The sequence below is a fragment of the Uranotaenia lowii genome, chromosome 1, assembly GCF_029784155.1.
Source record: "Uranotaenia lowii strain MFRU-FL chromosome 1, ASM2978415v1, whole genome shotgun sequence".
Classification (NCBI taxonomy): domain Eukaryota; kingdom Metazoa; phylum Arthropoda; class Insecta; order Diptera; family Culicidae; genus Uranotaenia; species Uranotaenia lowii.
The window spans coordinates 90,003,982-90,024,144 of NC_073691.1; the positions used below are offsets into that span (position 1 = coordinate 90,003,982).

Consider the following 20,163-nt stretch of genomic DNA (forward strand, 5'->3'; position numbering starts at 1 on the left):
AACAATTATAACATTTATGTTCACATTCTTTGTTATAGAAAACTATTTAATGACAGACATACTTTAAAACTTGGAATTCAACTTTCAATTCAGCGCCAATATTGATTGAATAATATGGGGCATATGCTGGGACATATGACAGCGAATAAAGTATGATTGAAATATGATTTGCATTTTTTTAAAATCAAGATGTTCTTAAAATTTATCACACAAAAAGTTGTGTTACTCTCATACATTGCAATGGCCTCATTTGAGCTATGAGTATTAATTTCTAAGCGTGTCGAAAAAATGGAAAAATATGTGTACTGGTAGCGACATCTTATGGATGTTAGTCCACTTACGAATTTGGTTTGAAACTTAGGTGGGTATTCTCACACACGATTTCAACAAATTTTTGTTCCGGGCCCGATGTCTGTTCTCTGTGTAAATACTTCAAACTACGTTCACTAAATGATTTTTCCTGCTATCGATTGCCAAATTTAAAAATAATTTGCAGCAAACTTTTTGACGGGGCCGCGCAAAAAGTTTTGACATCCCCTTTCTACATAATTCCAACAACAGCAAACTTTTTATACAGAGCTGAATAATCGAGTTTAAGTTCAGATTTGTATATCGACAACCCAAAGTTACCCAAAATTGAATAGCGTATAAGCAAATTTTGAGCAACAGCCGATAAGTTATGCTGAAGGTGTAATCGCAATACATTTTATGTATAACTCGATTTTTCCGTGCAGCTCGAACTCCGTTTTGAAGCTGTAGCATCCTGCAAGGAGAGGAAATAAAACTCAGCTTTAAGTTCATAGAATCGAACTATGTTTTGAATCGTGGTCAAACTTAATTTTGGGTACCAAAAAAGGAGAGTGAATGCAGAGATTCAAAACAAACTTTTTTGTGGTCTGGTCAAAGTGGTCTCTAATTTTTCTTAACATACAATTGTGAAATTTTAAATTAAATAATAGCAGATTATTTAAAATGGTGCAAACATGCCGATTTTGTGCTACATCGGATTACGTTACGATAGATTTAAAGGAGACAAGCTTACATGAAAAATTAGTTCGATACTTCCCATTGAAGGTAATATTAATTCATTAAAGGATACGGTCTGAATGTATTTTTTAGCTTATTATTCACGGAACCCTTGAAGTAACATTAGGTTAACATAAAGTTTATGCCTAATTCAAGGAAAAGCTTTGAATGGTATACATGTGCAAGAACAGCTATAAGTAATTTCTTTGATTTGATCAAATAAAGAAAATGATAAGTCATGTTTCTAGCGCCCCAGTAGAAACCGAAAGATTGGATATCATCCAATTTTGCTAGGACGTAGATTTGTTAATATTTTATCTATCCCTAACGGCGCGTTCGTAAATTGATTTTTTTGGGTGATGCATCAGTCGATTGATTTGTTTGGTAGATGTCAAATCACTTTCCATATGCTTTTGCATACGTTTGTTAGGAATTTACGAACGCCAGCATCGATAAAAAAAATCACTTCGATAGAAAAAATCAATTTACGAACACGCCGTAAGTTGTATGCAACATATTTTGACTTCCTTTTTTTTTTATAATAGCTATTAAGTTTTCTCTTTGTAATATTACAGTTCGATTCGGATGATATTTTGCCTAAAGTGTGCTGCGCTGAATGCGCTTCTATGATTCAGAGCGCGGAAGATTTCGTACTAAGAGCACAGGAAGTGGAAAACGATTTCCGAAGCCGCCTTCAACCTATGTCGAGTAGTAAAAATTTGATTTCCACAAAGTCTATTCGATCTTTAACCAGCTCAGCAGCAGTTCAGGCGCTCAAACCAACGCCACCAAGCGTCTGTGACGTTTTAAAGAAACTGAATGCATCCTCAGCAGTGGTTATAAAACGCGTTGATAAGCAGAAACCTCCAATAAAGAAAGAAACCGATTACATTAGCGAACTTCCGCTGGCGATGACGATGGAAGTTCTGGACGATGAGGTGGAAAACCTAAAAACGGAGGACTTTGTCCAGTTCAACGATACCGATGATGATGAAGAGGGGGAGGTAAATGCCGAAAGAAGTTTTAGACAGATTGTGTCCGTCGATGTTAAAAATGTCCCATTTTATGGAGAAGATTCCAGTCAGGATGGTTTCATTGATGAGGGTAGATTAGAAGATACATCGGACGATGAAGATTATAAACCACCGCAAACGAAAATCAAAAGTTCCCCGAAAAAGGTAAAAGACGTAAAAACAGATCGAAAGCAGCGTTCCCCGGGCAGCAAAGGCATAGTTATTAGACTGACTGATCCTTGCCATTACGTTTGTGTTACGTGTAAAGCGAAGTTTGCCAAATTCGAAGATCTTCAGGCTCACATTGATCAGAATTTATCCTGCAAAAAAGTCAACTGTACATGTGAGCACTGCGGGAAAGTCTGTGACAGTCGTCGGGCTCTATATCAGCACCGAATGTCTCACAATCCTAAGCCACAGTTTGTATGTGATCAGTGTGGCAAAATATACACCAACTCCTTTAATTTGGAGAACCACAAAAGCCAAGTACATGGCGAAGAAGTTGAAGAGTTGGGCTACGTATATAAATGTTGCGAGAAAACTTTTCCGACTCGTCGAGAATTGAACGAGCATATTTCCACGCACACCAAACTACTGAATCTACTTTGCGACACTTGTGGCAAATCGTTTACTTCCCACAAGGCACTACGATCACACAACATGAGCCACCAGAATATCAGACCATTTTCGTGTGACCTTTGCGACAAATCGTTCCGCACCAAGTTATTACTTGTACAGCATTCCCATGTACATACTGGAATCAAGGTTGGAGAATTTATAAAAACTAAATAAACCATTTATTTATGTATTGCAAATCAATGGATTACATATTTTTTAAATGGTCAATTAAACACAATTATTTATTTTTCTTTTTTATCTAAACAGGTTTTCAACTGCGATGTATGCGACAAATCTTTTGCCAAAAAAGAGTCATTGAAAAAGCACTACAAGTTACATTCGAACGACCAAGTAACTTGGTCATCAACGGGTGAAAAGATTACCGTTAGACCGATAGAACAAATGCAGCAACAAGCGGCAGTTGAGGAAAATGCGCAGCGATCTTTGGAAACCGAACAACATGCAGTGTATCATACATATGGGGATTTTGCACAAAATGCTGCAAATAATTACTAGTAAAAATACATATGAAAATTTACAGCAGATCTTTCGTCTGTGTTCTTATCTTTTTCAAATGAGAACAATGCTAATTTGTCTGATATTGTCATGTTATAAGTTATTCGTCAATATATACTTGATTTTTTTTTCTCATTAAAATCTTTAATACCTAATAAAGAATAGTTAATTCACAAAATTCAAAATTACATTAAATCTTACATTATAATTTGTTATAAATCGTTTATCATTTATATTTCACTTTTCAATAAACTATTTACTAATGGAACGACTGATATTTGCCGGTGTCGGTTTAGCTTTAGAAGAAATAATTTCCAACATTGCTTTTTTGCTTTGCGAGTATACCGTCAAGTTTTCTGCATAAGCCCATTTTCGTCAGTAGCATAGGAGGTCGCAGCAAGCCGTGCTCGAGAACGCACGTGGTTTTTCCGACGTTGCGTTTTTTCCGTCCGTTTTTTCGCGAATAAAAAATTTTGGTGAATTCGATTAAAAATCTAATCAATTTTTAGTTTCAAGTACAAAATAATGGTGAAACGTGGTGAAGCTATTAACAACTATGATGCAGAGAAAAAAAGTTTGCAAGTTGTTCGGGAAATTTAGAGTAAAATAGGTGCATTTATTTCAATTAGCGGATCTTACCGCTAGCTCCGGAAAGCAGAGCGTTTATTTTGTTTTGTGCTATCATCAGATTTCAGTGTTGTAAAAGTGCTTTTTATGCCGTATGCGAGTCTTTAAAAAAAACGATGCACGTGTTTTGTGAGAGCAAAATGACCGGAAGTGTAGTTTGAATAGATGAGACTATGAAACGAAGAAAATCACAAACTTAGTGTAATGGAAAATTCCAGCTTTAAAATGTTCATTTAATAAATTTTAATGTATACCGCGAAAAATAAGTTAATTATTAACAATACAAAAATTGTTATCTTCAGACGAATTGCTGTAGTATTCCCACGCAGTCATCGCCAGTGTGTTTTTGACTTTCTAACTACTGCTACCCTCTGAAGATTTTTTTTTGCAATGCGATCTGCATTCATTAAATCAGAAGCCGGTGGATGTAGGTTCACTAAAAGTGTATCGCAGCGCATCTTGCATAGTACGATGTCCATCTACAATTGTCTACAGATTGGTGAGCTCGTTCCTGTTTTCTCTTTTTTTATAAGCTTATATGATTTAGTAATTGTATTTAAATTCTTCATCAATCCTATCTGCCAAGTAGGATTTCCTATAATAACCTTTCCCCTTCCTATCTGAAAACAGCATCCTGGGTCGTATGAGTTCTCTGCACCTAAAAAGTTTCTTTAGCTGTGACAGATTATCCCCACTATGATTACATTGACTTGTCGAGGTGTGCATTGTAGTACTACACTGATTTTCAATGGCAACACTTGAAATGAGTTATGAATCCAGATACTCATTTTGGCATCTTGTATTGTTCTTGATAATTAGTTGTACCGCATGTATCAGCCAATGCAAGATGTGTGTAGTCACCCAATGCTATGCTATGCTATGCTAAGCCCATTTTCGTCAGTAGCATCAGTTGCAGTTTCCAACGCAGGTGATCGACGGCGTTTACTGGCACTTTGTTTTTCATCTTCTCCGTTCTTATTTTACAAATCCCTTTAGAACCTCTTCAAAATTGATCTAATTAATGACTAATATATCCTTCATTGATTCGGCAGCCATTACAAACACGTGGCTAGATCAAGCACTACGTTTGAGGTCTTCTTTTTTCTTGCATTGAATGGAAAACAGGTCTGTCTTCAAAGAGTTCTGATCGTAAAATTATGCTGATTCGCTGTAATTAAATAATAAGCGTAACATAATTCTTTATGAACCCTACTTTTAAAAATTCTACTTCCACTTTGGTTTATTTTCAGAAAATGTGGTATGTAACCGAAATCACAGCAATCTGATTCTAAACTTCCAAATTAGGGTGTCATTCAAAATTCATCGTTAGTACAAAATGGCTTTTCTTGTTAAAAATTGTACCATCTCGAAAACCATAATTACTCCTGTTTTAAGTTATCGATGTCTATTACCTTTTTCGTCGAAATCCGGTGGCTCCAAAGGAAGTGACGATTCCTCGGAAGATAAATCCCAACAACAGCTCAAAGATATACACAGCTATGAGATCTTAGACGATCCGAATTCCCTTGTTAAAACGACTATCATCAAAAGAAAGGCAATTTTTCGGCAACCTCGCACTCCAGAGGAACTCCTAGAGGAAGCTGCTAAAACAGTTGCCAAAAGACACCCGGATGAAGAAATCACGGATCGAGCCAAAGTCATAAAAGTTTCTGATACATCAGATCGTAACGGAATAGGAGATAAGGAATTCGAGAAAAATATTTACTGGGGTCATGATGGTAAGAAAAGCATCGTTGGATACGACATTTTCCAAGAACTGGAAGAACGTTTAGAAGAAATCCTTTCCAAAGAAGAGCCGGTTCACAATGAGCAATTAAAACATGAACAAACCAACCCCCAAGGGTCTGAAAACGAAATCAAAAGCCTCGGAAGAATGAGAACCACACTTGAAACTTTGAATAAGTTATTGAATTTCTTTTTATTCCGTTCGTCGCGTTGTGAAAAACATTGGTAGTTTTGTAGTTAAATAAAATTATTAAATTGTAATGCAAAGTATTTTTTTCTGAATTATCCAATTAGTGTTTACTCCTGCTGTAGTATGTACATACGAATGAACATAAAAAATGATTTTTCTAATAAAGGCTTAGCGTTTGTTTCTATACTCTCACTTTCCAGCAGCAGTTTTCGAACCAGTAGAAGATTTAACTTGCAACTGTTGAATGCGATGGATGTCGACGCAGTCGGTAAACGCCTTCACATCAGGGGCGCACTGCAGGGTTTCGTAATGGTTTTTCTTGTAACAGTCAATTACCTTGGCCTTCAGCTCCTGACATGGTGGTAGCTGGTGGTCAACAGCCGAGCTTTCAAAACGTTTCTTTACGTCGACGATCTGGAGCATAGAAAGGAGGTAATTAGTATACTGCATTATAAAACTATTGCAGTAAAATCCCAATTTAACTTGTGACGTAAAGCTTTCGTGTTAGAATTTAGAAAAATCATCCGAGAGGACTAGCAAATTTATTCCAATTACTTTCAAATAGTTAAACTATGACATATAACCTATTTTTAGTGACCAGCTAAATGATCCTTTCTGCGCTGCGATTGTTTCAAAGTTGGCGTTCTTTACAGATAGCGGATTGCGACTACATGTCATGCATTATATTATTTGATGAAAATTATGAGAAAAAGTGAGACTTCGCAGGAATCTAATCCTGAAGATTACCCTTTCAGCGTTATGTGTAGATTGAAACCTTAATTTTTTGAAACCTCAGCCAAATTTTAGGGATTTGAAAATGTTTTTGTTCTTCATTTATGTTATGATGATATATTTACCGCATCATTGTATTCCTTTTCCAAGATTTGGTTCGTCTTTTTAAGGTTGGATTCCAAATTTTGAAGTCGTTTGGTCCAATAGATATCATTGGCCCTCAGTTCCTGTTCTTTTTGTCGAAGAACCTGCATCGAAGTTATTGATGGTTCTCCGTATATTCCGTCAGTTGATGGTGGCATCGGGTTCGGATAAGAGCTTGGTCCTTTACCTTCTCCGCTTGGCTGGTTTTTAACTGCAAAAAGAAGAACAGTAGCATACAACAAGAATAAACAACATCATGGCAGAATCTATTTACGAAACAGCGTTTTGTTTTACTTATTGCATAATCAAAAAATTCACCTACAATCGAAACTAAACTCTGGCACCGAATCCTGTCGATGAAATTTTGCAGGTACCGATCGATCAGAACTTACCTTCTTTAGGGTGCAAACCGCTTTTGATTCGGTTGACTACATCTTCGGAAATCTCAATCACACCTACTGGGGAATCATTGTCGACCGTTACGGTTTTCGAAGTGCTAGAAGCAGCTCCCATTGCGAGTAGATTTCCCTAAAGCACAGCCGATGGAAAACACCGATTCCGATCCGTTTCGTTCCGACTTTCGCACACCACTCAAATTTCGAAAAAATAAATTTGACATTTTGCCAGCGGTGCCAAATGCATAGTGAATTTTAAGAGTTTTCCCTTTTTTTAGTCCATATCGTAAATCAATCGAACTCAAAATTGAGATAACATGTTTTGTTATGGTATACAATTTTGTCAGGTTTTTTTTTTCATGCCATCAACAACAACGAGTTAACAAAACTAATTTTTGATTAAAAAAAACAACCCAATTATAAAGATGAATACTACGAAAAAAAATAAAATAAAGAGGCACTTACCCCCTTGCCATACACTGTATATATGGCTTCAACTATTTTGAAAATGTTACAAAATCTTGGATTTCGTTTTGTATCAAATTTTATATCAAAACTACCTATTAAATATGCATTTTTAAAACAAAACTTAAAACAAAACGGTTTGTTTAATCGACTCCCCTTCCCTTTTCCGCGTGATTGAAGTTTAAGTTGTAGTTGGCGTAGTAGAACGTGTACGCTGTTGTATACGCATCAGTATGTCATCGCAGCCATTAAAAACTTTTCACAGCGATGATGATTACACATTTCTAGATGTGCAGGACAATTCATTCTCATAATTCAGAGTTTGGTCGGTAGATCTAAACATCACACTTGTTTAGATGTTTATCGCGCATCGTGTAACTGACCAAAAGATGTGAGCCGTGTGAGCCGCATATTCATTAAATGTTTTGATGCCGGCGGTTCTATAGAGGTTGGTTTTTTCTTGTATATTTTAATCATTTTAATAAAACCAGAAATTTTTCCTACATTTCAAGTATTTAAATATCCCCTAGCCCTTCTTGTTATGTGTATACAAGAATTGTGTTAAATTTTGCAAATCTGGATGAGTTTAGAGAAACTATGATTACCGCCTCGGAACCTTTGGTGAGTAAAACTGAAAAAATAAGCCAAATAATTCTGATAACCTAAATATAATTGTTTTTTTTTTCAAGGAATTTATTCCACGAGGTCGCCTGGCGGTGGATGAACATCCAGGGCCGTTGGTGCTGAAAAAAAATGTTACGGTACCTTCCGAATTTGTCCTGCTTCAGCGGATGCAAGATGTAAACATATCGCTGGATGAAAGTCCAACCGAGTTTTACATCCTCCGTGAGGTGTACAGAGAAATGAAGCAGGGAGAAGGTAGAATGCCAGGCTTTCTCTGTGAAGCTAGTGTTAATTCTGAAGAGGAACTGTACGTTAAAGGTAATACAGCAATCTGGAGCAAGGGATCCAACTATGAGGGGGCATCTCCACAAGTCTGTTTTTCAAGCGAAAATCCTATAAAATTTGCCTTTTTCTGTGGAAGTCAGTTCCTCTCTTCTAAGGAGGGTAGATCAGAATCTAACGTCAAAAGGTAAATTCTTCTCATTCTATTTTTCGACTTTATTCTATTCTATATTCCGATCTATTTTAGTGAAGCGCTTGAAAATGCATCCAATGTTGGAGTTTGTCTACTGGATTCCAGTACTCTTAGAGTTTACTGCAACAGCGGAGAAAACTTTGTTACTAGTATTGAATGTCCGATATCGAAAGTGTGGATAACAAAGCAGGGCATCTTATTGGAAAAAGAACCATCTAGTACAGTTTTGGAAGCCCAATCAATAAATATGCCGCGACTTTTTTCTCTGACTCATCCACTTGACGAGATGAGTCCCATTCTGTTGAACATGAACGATTCAATAAGTTATCTTACGGAATCCGATCATCGGGTGGTGTTTTCCGATGAACAGAACGATTTGATTTTTATGTATGATGAAAAATTTGGAAAACACTTTGTATGTTTTTTGCGCAAAGCGACAGAAGACGAAAAAAACTTGGTTGGATTTGGTAACGAAAGTCACTCTAGTAGTTTTTTCAACGTCACGGGAAGCATGTCACAATACGGTACATCAATGCCTGCCGCAACAACGCCCCAATCTTTCTACAAAAGCTCTCGTGAGTAAATTGGATTTTATTCCTGCTAAAAGTTATTACTAATTCAAATCACAGTTTTAGCCCGTCATAACATGTCCACGGCTGGACGACATAGTTTGGGGGCGACTTTCAGCAGTCCATATGCTAGCAGTTTTCAACAGCATAATCAAGCAGGGTCGTTTCAGTTAAATGTCACTGGAGGTGGCGTCGGAGCCAGCAACAGAAGTCATTTGCAACAAAACGCAGCTTCATCGTTCCAGGCTCCATTGGGTAGTACCACTCCCTTGTCTCGACTACAGTCCACACTTGGTGCGAGTGTTTCGTTACTGGATGTGCGAAAAATTGGCCAAGCTGAACCATCAAAACCGATCATACCAGAGTTTTGCTTAGAACTCGTTTGGACAGATAATGTAAGCATAGCAAGGTATGTAGAATATGATTTAATTACACTTAAGTTATGCAGTACATACTGATTATGAGCAAGGTTTGTTTTTGCGAATTCAAATTTCTAAATCATAACTTGAAAGCAAAACGTTCCAAAAGTTATAATAATTTATTTTTCTCACTACCATAGGGATTTTCCTGAAAAGGCATCAACCGGTTTTCTTCACGAAGATTTAGTAGGAGTACGTTATCTATGTTACCTGTTGCCAACATCAGAACTGTTAACTTTACTGAAAATTAATATAGATGATAGAACAAAATTTAGCGCTAAAACATGTACGCAGATCCCTGCCAAGAGTGCGGTTTCCCTGCCGCGGCTAAATATGATTGCTGTACTAGCTCCGTGTGGAACATTACTCCTTTACACAGGATTCATCCAAGTCGGCAAAGTCCATGTGGCAGGTATATTGACAAATTTTGTCACATCAAGCGCTCTGAGCAATTCATTCAGCTCACTACAAAGTTTCCCCAGGCGCAGTAGTCTGCTACCCACCGTTTCGATTCAAACGGATACCGGATTCGATGAAGAATTGCACATGCTTTCTCCAGTACAACCTCTTCACCCTTCCTCAAAACTGACATCCTCGTCGTCTCGCATGACCAACTGTCAATCAATCCGTGATGGGTCTGGCAATCGACTAACTTTAGCATTTACGAGCGAAAAAATGTTTCGAATATCGCTGCCTGTCGTTAGTGAGTCGAAACTAGTTTCGAGATGTTTGATGGCAATCCGCGAAACCCTACCTAAAAAAACAGCGTTAGAGTTCATGATTCGGTGGTATGGCACTAGAAATGCGCCCGGTTCGAAGGATTTCAATGTAAGCTATGAGTGGAAATTTTTTCAAGGGATGCTTTTCCAACACATGGGACGTCCTTTTCCAACACCAGACAGTCACTTCAATAAATCTAGTTCAAAATCATCTTTTGATGAACCGAAAAAACGAAGAAAGAGTGAAAATTGTCCTGGTAATAATGACGATTGGAAATTCTTGATGAGTAACAGTGGCCGATTGGAATCAGTTAATATGGATCAGGTTGAAGGTACTTCCTCAGTTGCCTATAACTCGGATAAACCGTTCTTCGTTCACGTTCCGAATATTCTTCTGGCATTACACCTTCTCTACGAAGACATGAAACTAGATCCGTTCCTGAAATCAGATTTGAGATTATTAGCAGAGTTTCTTTACAAACTTTCAATGGATTTAAAACTAGAAAAATTCCAACTGCATTACTTTTTAGATTTTCAGGATCTGATTACGCTTCGATCGTTTTGTTTCATCAAAAAAGAGGATAGTGTCAAGTTTGTTAATGTTTCCGATGCTGATTTCGAAAACATTCCGGCTGTATTCTCTTATATTCATTCAATAATTGCAAACCCCAACGATCCAGATATAGAACCATTTATTTATATCGATGGAATCAATGACAGAAGCCGTGACATAATATTGATCATTGCATACATGTATCGCGTGAAAAGTTTATCTAAGTGGATTAAAATGCAATTTGGAGAGTTATTGAGAGGTATAAAATTGGCTACCACGGATGACGTAGACAAAATGATGGCAGATGTCATAATTCAACTGTTAATAAAACAGAACTACAATCGTCTGAATATAGAAAAATTGCCCGTTAGTATTCACTATCTGATAGCACAGTTTCTGGAAACAATTCGCAACAAACCTCTTCATACTTACGAAGCCAAAGTTTACGAACTTTTGTTGCGTCCTGAGCTACATGCTCATGTTACATTCGACTGCAATCGGCAGTTCAGTCCGCCGAAACGGACACCTTTAGGTGTGAAAGAACATTCACTATCCCTTCGCCGCAAGCAACAACCGGAAGTAATAGCCAAGTCTGAAATGAAACAGGAAGAAAGCGGTATGGAAAACATGGATACAAAATTACTCAGATTGCGCTTTCCTGACGACTTACGTATTAAAGACGTAAAAACATTCCTCAATAGTTCGCAACCAGTAATGATTGATATTGTGCAAGCTGCAAACGTATCAGATCATGAGTTCATCGAAGAACAAGAAAAACAATTATATGCCTTGTGTATTAGAACTATGGCTTTGCCAATAGGGCGTGGTATGTTCACCTTGCGTACTAGTCGTCCGACTGCTACTCAAACGCTCCCGATTCCGAAACTGTGTCTCACCGGTAAAGAAATTCATCGCGGGGCAACCATTGAAATTCAACAATTAGAGATACCGCCTAACATGAATCTTTGGCCAACGTTTCACAATGGTGTCGCTGCAGGGTTGAGGATATGCTCCGATACTCCGGACATAGATTCGACTTGGATAACGTACAACAAACCGAAAGGTGGTGTGGAAATTCCAACAGAGCATGCAGGTTTTTTGATGGCTTTAGGTTTGAACGGTCACCTAAAGACTCTTTCGTTTATGAGTACTTATGAATATTTAATAAAGTGCGACGAAATGACCAGTCTAGGATTATTACTTGGTATATCGGCAACTCATCGTGGAACAATGGACACTAAGACAACCAAGCTACTAAGTGTGCATATTGAAGCGCTTCTACCACCCACTGCCGTGGAATTGGATATTTCGCAAAACATACAAGTCGCTTCGCTCATGGGAATTGGACTCGTTTATCAGGGAACGGCCAAGCGTCACATCGCTGAAATTTTGTTACAGGAAATCGGTAGACCACCAGGTCCAGAAATGGAAAATTATGTGGAGAGGGAGTCATACGCTCTAACCGCTGGCTTGGCACTAGGCTTAGTAACATTGCAACAAGGTGAAAAATCAACCGCCCTACGTGATTTGGATATACCAGATACCCTCCACCATTATATGATAGGTGGTAATAAAAGAGCACTCATCGGAGCCCAAAAAGAAAAATATAAGCTCCCGTCGTTCCAAATTAAGGAGGGGGATACCGTAAACATCGATGTAACCGCACCCGGAGCGACTCTGGCTCTAGGTTTAATGTATTTTAATACAGGAAATGAAGCCGTTGCCAATTGGATGAAACCACCAGATACTGGCTATTTGTTAGACTTCATACGTCCAGATTTGCTTTTGCTAAGAATTCTATCTAGAAATTTAATATTATGGAATAATATTGATGCTTCAACAGAATGGGTCTATAGCCAAATTCCACATACACTGTCATCTATAATCAAAAATCGGCTTCAAACGGATAATCATCAACAGCCAACAGATCACGAATCGCAATGTCAAGCTTACTGTAATATTGTCTGTGGAGCAGCTATCAGTATTGGATTGAAGTACGCAGGAACTGCGGATGAACGAGCCTTTTCTACTCTGAACTATTTATTGAAATACATTCTTGAAATCCAAGGACGTCCATTTGGCAACTTCGCTGGAAAGCAAACCATAGAAAATTGCACTATCATGATTCTTCTGTCATGTTCTATGGTGCTAGCTGGAACCGGGGATGTAAGAGTATTGCGTACCATTCGGATGCTTCGATCACGTATTGGACAATGTCACGTAACTTATGGATCGCACATGGCTATTCATATGGCATTGGGATTTCTATTCTTAGGCGCAGGACGTTATACTCTTTCACGTTCGCCGGAGGCCATAGCGGCACTGATCTGTTCGATTTTCCCCAAGTTTCCAATCCATAGCAATGATAACCGGTATCACCTTCAAGCTTTCAGACATTTATACGTTCTAGCCATCGAACCCAGGCTATTTTTGCCACGTGATATTGATACAGGCAAACTGTGTCTGTGCGAGATCCACTATTTCGAAAAAGGTAAAGAGCAACCATATAAGTCAATGGCTCCCTGCATGTTACCTGAACTTCATACACTGAGTAAAGTGTATGTACAGGACACAAACTACTGGCACTTGTCCTTTGATCAAGACAACTGGCATCTTTTAGAGTAAGTATGCATAAAACTATCGGTATATTCACTTTTGAATCTATTTTCTTGACTTCAGAAACATACTGAAAGCTAGTGGGTGTATTGATATTAAACAACGCACGGGTTGTTTGTCACATCTGGAAGATCCGAGTCGATTGAAATCAATGCTGACACAAACGCTAACTACAGACAAATATAATTCTTGGAAAATCGATGCAGACAGCTTGCTGACTTTCTCTACTGATCAACGTATTTTTAACCTAGCACACAAGTTGCTTATTCCGTTGACAGAACGGGAAGGCTCTAGAGAATCTGCAACGATGTGCTCTGAAGAACGTAACGTGAGGCAGATGCTAGTTTTGCAAAGCTACGACTGCCTAACTCATGACAAAATGCATGGTCTATCAATTTTCATGGATCTGATGAGTGTAAGAAAATGTTAATGAATATTTAATGAAAAAATATCGTTTTTAATTAACATGAATGTTTCTTTTTTCAGTACATTATTAATTTTAACACTATTTGCGGTGCATCGGAGTTATGGCAATTTCAGATAATTGCAGCCATCGTATCCCACCGGAAAGCAATTCCGGAATCAGAACTGTTGGTATCGCAAGACATGCTTCAATCATTAGTAAACCGCGTTAACCATCGTATGGAGAAAATGCAACAAGAAAGTGCACATTTACTGCGAACATTTATCTTAGGTGCTCCTGTCGATAGAACAATAACCGATTTGTTGTCTGAGCTGTGCGACGAAGATCGCATTAAACTAGCAAAGCTTATTACGTTTTATGATCTGCCGATTAAAGTTCTCAACAATGAAATACTGAAGAAATTGAACGAAACCGATTACCTGCAATTTGTCTGTGGATTCAAGCAACAATATCCCAAAGTATCTACGCAGACTGTGTGCGCTATGGCTGAAGTGCTAGGATTAAGAAATGTGCAAGGTGCGTAGAAATTAATTTGATAACAAAGGTGGAATTGAATTTGATCGTTTTTTTTATTTAGATTCGAAATCATATTTTGGGACCGTTCAAATATTTTTCGGCTATTTTCGATCACACACCCACCACCCACCACCCCCCTCCTTAACACATTTTTATCAGATTTGCTTTCAAAAATTCACAAACCGTTAATAAAGTGCTTGTCCCTCTCGGGAGTTTCAGCTTAATCTCTGATGAATGGAAGAATATTCCAGTAAAATACTGTTTTCAAATCGATTTTCTCTATATTGCGTTTACGAATCATCGCATCATCATATGATTAAAATTATATCTCAGAATTTGTTCGCAATGAAAGTAGAAGAAAAACAGAAATTGGAAGCTTCTTCTCGAAAACTTCATTGTAGTTTCCTTCTCTAGGTTTTTTTTAATTGGGTGTCATATATTTGATGTCGTTATTGTATTCGATTTCCTCGGCAACGATTTGATCATTTTTAATATATTGGTTCAGTTATGTGTGGACAATTTGGATTTTTACTTCTAGATTATTTTTTTTTTAAACTTTGGATTGAATAATTTTAAAAAATATCTGCATCGCTTAGTTAAACTTAGTTTAACATCTTAAACTCGGGTTTGTTAAATTTAAGTATTAATCGTAGCGCACTAAATTGGACTGCGCACTCATGACTGCGACATTAGTGCGAACTTGCACTAATCAGTGTAAAATCTGTCGGAGTTCTACACGCTAACCTCTTTTCAGTCAACCCTAGTACTGGATTACTGCGACTGCAAAACATTGCACGAAATCCAATTTTCAATGAAAGAGATAATATACCATGTTAATGATGGTTTTGCAGGATGGTTCTTCTTTTGTGAAGGAAACTTTATTGATCTTGCTATAGAGATGCAATAGATCGATGATAATTTAACGCACTTTCTTCATTTTCGCCAATTGCCTTTCGATGCTCTCCAATTTATTTCCCCCTTTTGTCCACACACGTTAGCTTCTTTAAGCTCTTGTAATTCAAACGCTTGTTATGGCGCCCGCACAATAGCACGTCGGACGTCGCGTCGCGTCAGCTGTCAACGCTGTCGTTGAGTACTAAAACGCCGACGCGACACTGACAAGGCTTTAGGCGCCCGCACAATAGCCCGTCGGACGTCGCGTCGCGTTGATATTTAATTTATACAGATACCGTTTTCCGTTTGATCTCCAAAATTAAATGTCAACGCGACGCGACGTCCGACGGGCTATTGTGCGGGCGCCTTAAGACGTTTGGTGTAAAGGCTAAAGGCGCCCACACAATAGCCCGTCGGACGTCGCGTCGCGTTGACATTTCATTTTGGGGATACCGTTTTCCGTTTGAGCCACCACAATGGTGCGTCGCGTCAGTGACAGCATTGTACTAAAACGCTAAACTTGTTCTAAACAGCAGCGTTCTCCAGCGTCGACGTTTTTGTTTTGAAATAAATCAAAAATCCAGCGCGTCAGCAGGGTTTGAATATTCCTTTTTTATGCTTTTTTTGTCAAAGTTTGACACAAATATACTCAAAAATAAAATTATCGTCATTTTTCTGTGTTTTGTAATGTAAGGCACCCCGAGTTTTGTCTCAAAAATTCTGGAAAGCCTAGTCAGTGGACGCTGTATTGTGCTGCAAATAAATTCCAGTGCATCGCGTCAGCGTTTTAGTACTCAACGACAGCGTTGACAGCTGACGCGACGCGACGTCCGACGCGGTATTGTGAGGCAGCCTTAAAACACAATACAGCGTCGATCGTCGAGCCGTCGTTGAGTACTAAAACGCTGACGCGACGCACCCTACGATTTTTGCATTACAATACAGCGTCAGGTGACATAGAAACCAAAAGTTTGTTTTGGTTTGCTTTATCTGTTCGCGATGTCAAAGTTTTGCAAGTGGAATTCAAGATTTTAAGATGTGGTTATTTAAAAAATCATAAGGTAGAGCAGGCATGCGATTGATCGTCTTACAGCGCAGTGGAACTTAATAACAACCAGTACCATTGGCGGCACCAGCAACGCCTGCGGAAAATACATCTTCCAGAGTAGGAGTCTTCAATGGATGAAATAATGAATTTTTCGATGGTCTACTTCCAATTCAATTCTTCTGCCGGTAGTGGATCGAAAGCTCAGGCCAGTACCAACAGTACCAATTTGACAGTGTAATTAGTGAGTAATTGTTAATTATACAATAAAATAAAAATTATTGTTTGTTATTTTCAAGATTTTTTTTTTTCAAACCGACTTTAATTCACTTGTGTCTATTTTGTAAAACCAACCTCGAAAATAGCATGAGAAACGGTCGAAATGATGACAGAACTATTCCTAGTTTAGATACGTAAATAAAATGTTTAACAATACAGCAACAAATTGAAATAAAATGATATAAAATCATATTTATTTAATTTAAAAAACAAAAACTGTAAGTTAAAACTAGTATGACTAATCGTTGATTTCCTCAGAGGCGTTAAAACAGCTGATTTGTGGAATAATAATTTTTGATGGCATAATTAAATAATTTGAAAGGAGAAAATGGAATTTCTTTCTAGTTTGGGTTCTATTTGTTTAAAACTTCGATAAAAACACATAAACGGAAAATTAAATATGCAGCTGACGCGAGAGAATTTTGATTATTTTCAAAAAACAGAGCGTCGACGTTGTAGAACGCTGCTGTTTAGAACAAGTTTTGCATTTTAGTACAAGGTCTTCACTGACGCGGCGCATCATTGTGGTGGCCCAAACGGAAAACTATATCCTCAAAATGAAATGTCAACGCGACGCTGACGCGACGCGACGCACGACGGGCTATTGTGCTCCCACCTTAAGTGTTCCTGTTTGTATATTTCTAGTGAAGAACAGTCCCCTTTTCAAAACTATTGTCGAATTTACTGGAATGCATTCTTCATTTACGAGTAATGGAAGATTCTTTTAACGTGGGCGTCTTACCTCCAGATCCTCTACTTGTTATTCCTCTCTTCCCACGTTCCCAGTACCGAGTACAAGTGTGACACGTGTACGTGTGTCAGCGTCTATTTTCTTTCCCTAACACTTCCTTAAAATTATTGCAACGGCTCTCACGTATCTTCCCACTAATGCACATTCCCTCCCGTTGAATATTTCTAGAGTTTGTTTTGATTAGGTTGTATGACCCGCATGATCAAATATCATACAACTTATCGTCAATATTATTCTGTTCTGATTACATGAATAGTGACTATTCAAGTGATCGTTCTTAAATCTTCCAATTTTTGAACAAATTTTCTATTTCTCATGTGTCTTCGCTTGAAATGATACAAAAATATTTTTGAAAGATACCAGTAATAATCTTTAAAACAAAACTCGGAATGCATCAGAGTGTGTCTTTAGGGCATCCGCAGCAATCGCGAGCAAAGTGAAAATGCTCGCGAGTTTAATCACTTCTATACCGCACCGGGGGTTAGTATCAAGGTGAGCAAAATAGGGCCGTTGCCGTCGGGACCGACAAAATCACCAAATTTGCTCACTAGAAAGGGGCGAGAGCAAACATGCACTGAAAAAATTCTACCGTTTTAAGCAGAATTAAACAAACGACGTTGTTTACTCGATTCTGAATCAATGCGAAGTGGCCAGCAATATGGCTCGGTATGACGGAAGCGAACCACTTTGACATACATACACGAGCCGAGGGCTTCAACGGAGTTGTTAAAAATCGCATCTTGGGCAGAAACTTTTTTTTATTGCACAAAAACTAATTCCATGAAATATTTCCGAAAAGCCCTTCAAGTCCGACGATTGCTTGCTGAAGATTTAATGGAGTAATAATAATCGAGACCACACACAAAATTTTCGAGGCCGGAATTTAGCAAAATTTTGCTCAAATTTGACCAGCTAAAAACTTAGCAACCAATTTAGCAATATTTTTTAACTAAAGTTTTAGTAAACGAGAAAAAAGTTAGCCGCCGCAGTTTTTGCTCAAATTTCTAGCAAAAACCGGAGAAAAAGATTGTCCGGATCCGTAATTTCATGTTTTGTTATTTTTTCTCTGGAGAATCAGGGGAATGTTTGATTATTGACTAGAATACACAAATCATTAAACTTTTAGTTTATTTTTCATACTTTTTTCGTGACATTATTAAACACTTTTTTGTAAAATGTAATTAAATTAGTACCGTTCTGGAAATGTACCTTCCGGCAAGGGAAATGCCAAGTTTCCGACCTTAACTAACGAATTCGCCGGATGCAACCCTCAAAATTTCCGGACAGTTGCTAAAATCTGTCGTTTTCGCTGCCAGTTGTAACCTGTTAGAAAAAACAAGAAATTTTCAATTTAAACATCCAAAATTTGCGCTTTATATGATCGGCCCTTACCTGTCCGAATCCGGTGTCGATTTGGCTATCATTTTGTCGTTTACTTAGCCACAACGAGAACCGTCAGCATCGAACTTCGGAACCGCACTTAATCGCGTCAAGTTGTTATTTTATTGATCAACCGGCGGCGGCTGCTGTCCATAAACAAAGCGGCTAGAAAAATTTTGTTTTGCTCAAATCAAGTAAAATGAACCTTTTTATTGCTAAAATCAAGTAAATTGAACTTTTTGCTAACTCAACAGTAAAAAAATATTTTTGCTAAGGGAAAGTAACAGCCAAATTTTGCTAAGTGGAGCCCCGAAAGTTTTGTGTGCAGTGCGCTGTGCACACACAAAATTTTCGAGGCCAGAATTTAGCAAAAATTTGCTCAAATTTGACCAGCTAGAAACTTAGCAAAAAAATTAGCAATATTTTTTAACTATAATTTTAGCAAACGAGAAAAAAAGATAGCCGCCGCAATTTTTACTCAATTTTTTAGCAAAAACCGGAAGAAAAGATCGCCCGGATCTGAAATTTCAAAATTTATTGTTTTTTCTCTGGAGAATCAGGGAGAACGTTTGATTATGAAATAGAATTCACAAATTTACTTCACTTTCAATTTATTTTTAATTTTTTTTTTTAATTTAATTTCACGTTCGATCAACGGAAATTCCGGTTCCAGCGGGCGAAACTTCAAGACATCTTCATCGACGAATGCACCAGAGTGTGTGCCGGATCCAGCTCGTTGAAATTCCAGCTGTGGTCCCCTTTATTTCTGGCCTGATGGGGGTTTTGTGTTGCAGTTGTAACCTGAAAGAAAAACAAACAATTTTGGATTTAAAAATCGGAAAATTTGTACAATTTATAATTCGCCCTTACCTGTACGCATCCGGTGTCGATTTGGTTAGTATTTTGTTGTTGACTTAGCCACCACTAGAACCACTAGCATCGAACTTTCGGAACCGCGCACAATCATGTCTGTTTGTTATTTTTCTGAAAAACCCGCGGCGGCTGTTGTCTGTGCACAAAGCGGCTAGAAAACCTTTGTTTTGCTAAAGTCAAGCAAAATGAACTTTCTAATTGCTAAAATCAAGTAAATTTAGCTTTTTGCTAACTCAACAGTAAAAAAATATTTTTGCTAACGGAAAGTAACAGCGAAATTTTGCTAAGTGGAGCCCCGAAAGTTTTGTGTGCAGGGTTTTTGTATCCAACCGGCCAATATGGGTGGCATTCCAGTACTGTCCCTACCGATTCGGCTTTCGAAACGAGGTCTCTCAATAAGTTTGCAACTAATGAGACCCAGTTTTTCGGAGCAGCAACTATTTCAGTCAGCACGTTGGATAGAAAAAAGTTTGTGGTTTTTTTTAGAAAAGTATGATTTTAATAGAAATATAATAAATAAATAAAGTTGAATTTTAGTTGAACTGTTTAGTTTG

At 37.9% G+C, this 20,163-nt stretch overlaps 4 protein-coding genes across 4 annotated transcripts in view; 2 read left to right on the top strand and 2 right to left on the bottom strand.

The window, feature by feature from the left end:
- Positions 1–859: 859 nt before the first annotated feature.
- LOC129739222 (zinc finger protein 16-like) lies at positions 860–5,813 on the top strand. The gene is made up of 3 exons (XM_055730643.1): positions 860–1,074; positions 1,602–2,804; positions 2,925–5,813. The coding sequence occupies exons 1-3, from the start codon at positions 973–975 to the stop codon at positions 3,171–3,173; spliced, it is 1,554 nt and encodes a 517-aa protein (XP_055586618.1). The 5' UTR covers positions 860–972; the 3' UTR covers positions 3,174–5,813.
- Positions 5,715–7,244, bottom strand: LOC129739225 (MICOS complex subunit MIC19). Its single transcript, XM_055730651.1, has 3 exons — positions 7,005–7,244; positions 6,594–6,823; positions 5,715–6,150 (listed from the first exon to the last, which is right to left on the bottom strand). The coding sequence occupies exons 1-3, from the start codon at positions 7,123–7,125 to the stop codon at positions 5,926–5,928; spliced, it is 576 nt and encodes a 191-aa protein (XP_055586626.1). The 5' UTR covers positions 7,126–7,244; the 3' UTR covers positions 5,715–5,925.
- Positions 7,245–7,391: 147 nt separating this feature from the next.
- LOC129739224 (uncharacterized) overlaps positions 7,392–20,163 on the bottom strand; it is an 84,584-nt gene continuing 71,812 nt past the window's right edge. Inside the window, exon 3 of the mRNA XM_055730650.1 lies at positions 7,392–11,423. Coding sequence (XP_055586625.1) covers positions 11,381–11,423 — 43 coding nt within the window. The 3' untranslated portion in view covers positions 7,392–11,380. The remainder of the gene's footprint in view (positions 11,424–20,163) is intronic.
- On the top strand, positions 7,880–14,426 carry LOC129739218 (anaphase-promoting complex subunit 1). Its single transcript, XM_055730639.1, has 8 exons — positions 7,880–7,920; positions 7,985–8,093; positions 8,162–8,565; positions 8,626–9,146; positions 9,201–9,549; positions 9,700–13,452; positions 13,511–13,862; positions 13,934–14,426. The coding sequence occupies exons 2-8, from the start codon at positions 8,070–8,072 to the stop codon at positions 14,393–14,395; spliced, it is 5,865 nt and encodes a 1,954-aa protein (XP_055586614.1). The 5' UTR covers positions 7,880–7,920; positions 7,985–8,069; the 3' UTR covers positions 14,396–14,426.